Source organism: Herpailurus yagouaroundi, unplaced genomic scaffold (genome assembly GCF_014898765.1).
Source record: "Herpailurus yagouaroundi ecotype Mexico unplaced genomic scaffold, PumYag 197, whole genome shotgun sequence".
Lineage (NCBI taxonomy): Eukaryota > Metazoa > Chordata > Mammalia > Carnivora > Felidae > Herpailurus > Herpailurus yagouaroundi.
In genome coordinates, this window is record NW_024412428.1 from 23536180 (window position 1) to 23543980 (window position 7801).

The window sequence follows — 7801 nt, forward strand, 5'->3', positions numbered from 1 at the left end:
ATAACATCCCTGTCAGCACCATCATCACTAGGACCAAAGTCTAAGACAAAAGTTTGAATTTACTGCCAAGTGATACACCAAGTATTGACAGTGAGTCAGGTATGTGACATCCAGGCACAAAAATGGGAGTGGTATTTGAAGATTTGTCCTAATTCTATTGTGCACATCTTAATAACCCATGTCTTAAAGGCCCCTGATGAATTTCAATGGTACAGGAAAACTTTTGAAAATTATGTGATGGTAGTTTTTTTTCTCGGGACAGTAGAGGCCGTGTAGCATCACTGTTACTCTGAGGAGAGAACAGTCGGTAGAGGGATGCAAAAATGCAGAGCAATAAAACCTTTAACTTGGAGAAGCAAAACCATACTCCAAGGAAGCATCATCAGCATCACCACCACCAACAGCAACAGCCACCACCGCCACCAATACCTGCAAATGGGCAACAAGCCAGCAGCCAAAATGAAGGCTTGACTATTGACCTGAAGAATTTTAGGAAACCAGGAGAGAAGACCTTCACCCAACGTAGCCGGCTCTTTGTGGGCAATCTTCCTCCTGACATCACTGAGGAGGAGATGAGGAAACTATTTGAGAAATATGGGAAGGCAGGCGAAGTCTTCATTCATAAGGATAAGGGCTTTGGCTTTATCCGCTTGGAAACGCGAACCCTAGCAGAGATTGCCAAAGTAGAGCTGGACAACATGCCACTTCGTGGAAAGCAGCTGCGTGTGCGCTTTGCCTGCCATAGCGCATCGCTCACAGTCCGAAACCTTCCTCAGTATGTTTCTAACGAACTGCTGGAGGAAGCTTTTTCTGTGTTTGGCCAAGTGGAAAGGGCTGTAGTCATCGTGGATGATAGAGGAAGGCCCTCAGGAAAAGGCATTGTTGAATTCTCAGGGAAGCCAGCTGCTTGGAAAGCTCTGGACAGGTGCAGTGAAGGCTCCTTCCTGTTAACCACATTTCCTCGACCTGTGACTGTGGAGCCCATGGACCAGTTGGATGATGAAGAGGGACTTCCAGAGAAGCTGGTTATAAAGAACCAGCAATTTCATAAGGAGCGAGAACAGCCACCCAGATTTGCACAGCCTGGCTCCTTTGAGTATGAGTATGCCATGCGCTGGAAGGCACTCATTGAGATGGAGAAGCAGCAGCAGGACCAAGTGGACCGCAACATCAAGGAAGCTCGTGAGAAGCTGGAGATGGAGATGGAGGCTGCTCGCCATGAGCACCAAGTCATGTTAATGAGACAGGATTTGATGAGGCATCAAGAAGAACTCCAGAGGATGGAAGAGCTGCACAACCAAGAAGTGCAAAAACGAAAGCAACTGGAGCTCAGGCGGGAGGAAGAGCGCAGGCGCCGTGAAGAAGAGATGCGGCGGCAACAGGAAGAAATGATGCGGCGACAGCAGGAAGGATTCAAGGGAACATTCCCTGATGCGAGAGAACAGGAGATACGGATGGGCCAGATGGCCATGGGAGGTGCTATGGGCATAAACAACAGAGGCGCCATGCCCCCTGCTCCAGTGCCAGCTGGTACCCCAGCTCCTCCAGGACCTGCCACTATGATGCCAGATGGAACCTTGGGATTGACCCCACCAACAACTGAACGCTTTGGCCAGGCTGCTACCATGGAAGGAATTGGGGCCATTGGTGGAACCCCTCCTGCGTTCAACCGTGCAGCTCCTGGAGCTGAATTTGCTCCAAACAAACGTCGCCGATACTAATAAAAATTTCACTGTCTAGTTTCCCAAAAACCCTCAAAAGAAAGACCCTTTTTGGACTAGCCAGAATTCTGCCCTGGAAAAAGTGTTAGGGATTCCTCCCAATAGTTAGGTCTTCCTTGCCTGTACTACTCTAAGGGAGTATGCTGGAGGCTGAGGGCAAGGGAGGGGCGATAAAATTTATCAAAAAAAAAAAAAAAAAAGAGAAAGAAAGAAAATTATGTGATGGTAAATAAAACTTATTCAACAATTGGACATTTGAAATCTTTACCACATGGACCAGAATAGATTTAGGACCTAGAGAGGTACTTTAAAAGCCAAGTATCATCACCAGTTCCAAGAACAACCACACTGTATACTATACAATATCTAAAAAAAAGGAAGCTATCTAATACAATATAAAAATCACTGTGATTATGTTTATCATATTGTAACATGTAATCAAATCAATAAAATTAGCACCCCCCCACCCACTCCCAAGTAAATGATATGGGATAAAAGGTTTCAGAAGTGAAACTAAAAGGAAAATGAATCATTCCAAGAATATGAAATTATATAATTCATTTTTAGAAGATTAAAAATAAAAAGATACTTAATAACTTCCTTCAGTGAAAGGAATTATTTATGTTGGTACAAGGAGTATAATTGAAAAGCAGGTATAAGAACAAGAAAACTGAATACTAGTGTGAAAATCGGCAGATGGTGGGAGATATAGATTATCTCATTGTTCTTGTTCAATATTTATTAAGCATCCTGTTTTCCAAATGCTGTCACTTATGAAATTCCAAGTATATATACCTTAGTGAAGGAAGAGGTAGGGTTTATAGACTCAAAAAACACAACTAAAACGGTAGAACTTTTGAAGTTTGTCTTTGAATGAACTTCCCACCTCTGTTTTAACTCTCCTTTCCAATACTGTTCAACCACCAGTTTTGGGGATGCGACTGGGGATGAGGCAGTGGGTTACAAGCAAAGGTATAATTCAAACTCTGGCCTTCTTTCCAGGATGTCAACTCAAATTACCTACCTTCCATACAAACCCATCAAAATTCTTAGTCCTATCTAGAAAGTAACAATTGGACTCAAGTTTCACATCCCATTGGAAATGACTAATGATGAATTTGAAAAAAATACATGTTATGTATTATATTATTTACACGTAATTTCACAGAAACAAGACAGGTAGCACATAGACTGCAATACAGTGTTAATACGAATAGATGGGATACACATATACCTTTCTGTTAAAAAAGCAAAACAACAACAAAAAAAACACAACCTCTCTGGGTGGCTTCCCAGGCTCACCAGGGCCAAAGGCATCAAGTTGTCCAGCGGCCCACCGGGTGGGGGCCCCAGGGGATGTTTGATTCGGTGATACAAGCTCTCACTGCCCATATTCCTGGGAATTTACATAACATTCTATCTGCGCCTACAGTTTTCCCAGAATGAGTAAGGATGAAGTAGGTATGAGTCAGACCAGAAGCTGTGGGTCATTAACATCTTCACCTCGCAGGCTTCAACTAATGATTCGAGGAAATTGGTTGTATAAAAACCCTAGCTCCCTCCTCCTCAAGTTAGTGAATTCTGACAGGTGTATTTTGTGTGTTTCCCGGGGTTTCCTTGATGGATTAACTTCTAGTCTCCTACCATTGTTGTCGGCATCATGATGTACTCCCTATTGACTGATTTATCTCCTCTGTGTCAATTCTTCACTCCCTTACCAGTGTTCCCTACATCTACCTCCCAAACAAATTCTTTGCACACAGATTTTTGCCTCAGTATCTGTTTTTGAATGAGCCAAATTAAGATACTCTTTATGAACTTACTGCATATAAGATGAACTTGTTTATCCAAATAGATGTTCTCTGTACCGGTGGCTAAGGGGCAATTGTGACCGAGAGGGCTGTCCTATGCATTCTGCCTACATCAGCCTCTTTTTCTCCTACTCAGTTTTCAAGCCATCCCATGTTCCTACCTTGCCCACAAGCATGCTCTGCTTTTTCCCAACCCCACTTATCTCTTCCACATGTGGGATCATGTCTCACTTATTGCTTCAACCACACACCTAACACTCATCTCCAACATAATAGGACCTCAGGTGACTTAACATGTGGAAAGGATGTCCGTGTAAATTCCCTTGTGTTATGATACGTCTCATCGCTCCTTCTTCAAGGCCAAGGTTTCCTTAAGGGGCAAGATGATAAGGATTAGATTAAGTCTTCAAAATATCCTCACTCCTTTGGGCATCTGAGATCTGGACTCTGACTTGGCCTCAGTTACGCCTGAGCTCTTATCCAAAATTACTTGTGGCTCATCAGTGATTTGTGAAGTATGGATATTATCCTTTCACTTGATCTTAAAAACAGAATCTAATTTTTAAATCTTTATTTCTCAAAAGACTAATCATCTTCCATCATTCAAGTCTAAACTCTTCTGTCCACCTGTCTTTCAGGAAAATCCCTACTGAACACCCAACTACAGACTTCAACTGATTCCCTGAACAGCTTGGTTTCACAGGCTGCAGTTGGATATAATTTTCCTGATGCTGAGATTAACTTCCTTCTATTTCTGAGCATTGAGGTCATCATCACCCCCAGCATTGTCAACAAAGATGATGATTTCCATAGACGAAAAAGTTCATAGTGAGTGTATTCCCATGCGTGTCTTTTTAAAAGTATCTCTTAGCTTTATTGTGCTATCCTTGATTCTATTTTGGTTTAAAGGCATTTATAGTATCCTAAACCATAATGAACATCCCTATGGCAGAAATAAAATCTATGTTATAGCTTTCTTTTGAGAGGTGAACATCTTAGCTTTTAAGATACTTTCTCCCATAAAGCAAAGTCTACAGCAGAGATGCACTCCCTTGTGATCTTTCTGGTCACCTTCCCAAACTTCTAACAATTTACGAGTATCTTCCACGTCAATTTCTTGCCAAGATTTTCCAAGTTTCAAATATTGAACAATGCAAAATCAGCCCTGTGTTTAGACTAGCAGTACTAATCCTACAATGCTGCATCTTCAACTTGCAATCCACTGGTCTCCGGAGACGTCAATGCTCATACTGCAAGTTACCTACTTTTTCGCAACATAAAGTGGCAAGCAATTTCCCAGTAGTAAAATCTTGAAGGCTTGCTTTCTAGTCACGTGGATCTAAAAGACAGCTGTGTTTTCCATGAATTCTTTGCTGCATATTACACACATGCCACAGAAACTGGTATCCTTTTCCCATGCTGCTGTTGCTCCAGAAATTTTTCAATCTGTTTCTGAAGCTGCTCTGATGAAACATCATGCAACAAAACGTAGTTGTCTTTTTCTTTCCAAAGAGCATGTTGGGTTGATTCTCATTGCTCTCCAGGACTCAGTGATAAACCTCTTTGCTTGGGTGGGGGCGGGGAAGGGGAGGTTCTCTCTCAACTCTGTCTCCATTCTAAACACAATTCCCAGCTCCTGGTTTGATGGCTTTCCGATTCAGTTTTCTTGTCTTGCCCCACAACATCCCTAAATTGATACGCTTTTCCCCTTCAAATTTCAATTGTCTTGCAATTTCTCTGAAGTGAGCTTGCTGTACAGCTGCTTCACTGACACAAGATACGAAAGAGCATTCAGGAAGAAAAATTAAGGGCTTAGCAAGCATTCCAGTTTGGCTTTCTAAATGAACACTCTTTATATCCTTTGAAAAAAATATCGGGGGACCTACAAAATACAGTTTTGTCAACTCTAACTTACAGGTGTGGAGTTCGTATGAGGGACGGTACAAGAGTGGTTGAGAGCCACTCCACCTTGCTGTAGGTCCTGGCCCCACCATTTACCACCTATTCAATAGTTGCTATTTGTGACCCTGCACAAGTTTCTTATCCTGCTTCCGTTTCCTCATCTGTACAATGAGCAAAAATAGTACTTAATAGGCTAGTGGTAAGGATTAAAAGGAAAAAAATACATATTGATAATTGCTTACCTTGTCATAAATGTTACTAGCTATTTTTATTGGTTAGTCTAGTGCCAAGTCTATTATAAAGGAGAATGTTTACTTTCAGGAGATGCCTGCATGTCATTTTTGGTCATTGGGCTCTGAAGGTAGCCTCTATGTTTTCACCACCTCTATGAATTACTCCCCCAAATCTCACAGTCTTTCTTCATATGCCAGCCAGATGTTTCATTTGCTGAATCCCTTCTCTGTCTCATGTCACTGTTGGCATGCTTTTTGGGTACATGGAACGTCACTGAACAACTGTGTTGAGGCACCAATGGGCTCAATAGGTAATACCTGTCTCCCTCACAGAGGTTCAGGACCAACTGAAAAATGCAGTATCATTAGACAAGTAGAACACCACACTTATTATAAGGAAAAGATTAGGGAAGGTGGCTTGTATCTACAGGGAGCTAAGTTTCCTTCTATTAAATCCCTCAAACATACAGACTTCCCCTTCCAAGTTGTGACTGTAAGCTTCCCAACCTTTACAACAAAACTGACCAGAAAGGTAAGAGCAGACGTGCTCTGTGGGCACATTTGCTCCCAAAGGAGGGAAAAGGAGGAATGAAAACGTTTACGTCCAGGTTCTCCTTGCCAAATCCCTACTGAGACTGTCACATCTCTAAAGAACTTGCATGAGGAAGTAGAAGCAGGCAAAGACTGATATCCCACTGGTGCTGCATCTACCCTGGAAGAAACATCAGGAGTGAGAAGAAGCACTCCTCTCCAAACAGGCTGCAAGCTATTACAGTGTAAGACTGGCCAGTAGTCCTATCAAAGGAGAAACCAAACTGCAAGCTCATAGTCCTATCATCAGAGCCTTGCCTTCCTCCTGTTTCCTGCCCTGTTTCCTGCCCTGTTTTGATAGAGGAAAAAAAAAAAAATTTAAAAAAAAATTATCCGACAAGCCCACATTTGAGTTTTAAATAACTCAGTTTTTCCTCAATTTGATCGGTCTATTATAATCCCTGACATTCTAAGAAGCCCCACAAAACTGTAAAATAGAGCCAGTGCTACAAGAAAGTGTTTTTTGGTGCCACAGATGTACAACAAGTTATGATAGTACAGATAGGCATTACCCACATCCATCCTTCCCTTTCCGTCCCAGACTCACCAAAATGAGATGACACATGACACTGATCACAGCGTGATACAGCATTGTTTCTGACATACCCTTAAGCACAGTGACCCTAGAATTTGTTAAGAAAAAAAAAATGTGGTAGGCGGGGAAAGTTGTCAATTATGATTTCATGGTTGTGCTTCATTTCTTCGGAAAAGGGCACAATATTTTAAAGGTCAAATCTCCTATTTGCCCTTTTGTCTTGCTTGATTCCTGTAGTAACTCCTCAGCCTCGTCTGGGATCCTGGCAGAGGATTTCAGAGGCTCTCCCTTAACACAAAACGCCCAAGCAAGCTCATCAACCTTGTAACCAAGCTGTTCTTTTTTTTTTTTTTTTTTCCTCTTGCAGCCACTCTATTTTCTCCATTTTGTGGGTGTTGTGCTAGATTTCAGAAATAAGCCCAAGTAGAAGTAAGAACTAAATTATTCCCTTTAACTTAAAAAGGTAGCATCTTCCAACACAAACACAGACCTTCCTTGATGCCCAAAGGTTCACTTGTTGGAAACCCGGTAGATCCAAGGTCTAAAGACCAAGGAAGGACAGGGAGATACTCTTCTGACGGCAAGGGGAGCCCTCAAATAGTATCAATGAGAGAAGAGATACATTTTAGAAAGGATCTCAAACTCTGAGGTAGAAGCATTGAAACCAAGTTTTGTTTTATTTTTCTCGCCGCCCCCCCCACCCCATAACTCAGTATGTTAAGAAATACTATGGGAATATCAACAACATGTGATCTGTATACAGCCTACCATTACTCTGACCCAAATTGGAGCATTTCTTCAAAAAATTGCCAGCGAAATACAAAATGCTACTACCACGACAGTGTAGTCCGCAGTTTTTCTTTAGTGTCTCTCTCTGGAGTGCTGGCTTTCTTTCTCATTAAGAGATAACAGCCCCTTTTCAGACACTTAAGTTAACTTTCATGACTGTTTCTACACGATTTGAGGATTCTGAACAGCATGATTGTAACGAACTCATATTACACACAT

At 41.9% G+C, this 7801-nt stretch overlaps 1 protein-coding gene across 1 annotated transcript; it reads left to right on the plus strand.

Moving 5' to 3' along the window:
• The first annotated feature begins 265 nt into the window (after window positions 1-265).
• Window positions 266-1889, plus strand: LOC121012963 (non-POU domain-containing octamer-binding protein-like). Its single transcript, XM_040448437.1, has one exon. It carries the CDS (start codon window positions 324-326, stop codon window positions 1719-1721), a length of 1398 nt encoding a protein of 465 aa, XP_040304371.1. The 5' UTR covers window positions 266-323; the 3' UTR covers window positions 1722-1889.
• Window positions 1890-7801: the final 5912 nt, after the last annotated feature.

Coding starts and splice junctions, on each gene's coding strand:
- LOC121012963 (XM_040448437.1), top strand. CDS start 324: ATGCAGAGCAATAAAACCTTTAACTTGGAGAAGCAAAACCATACTCCA.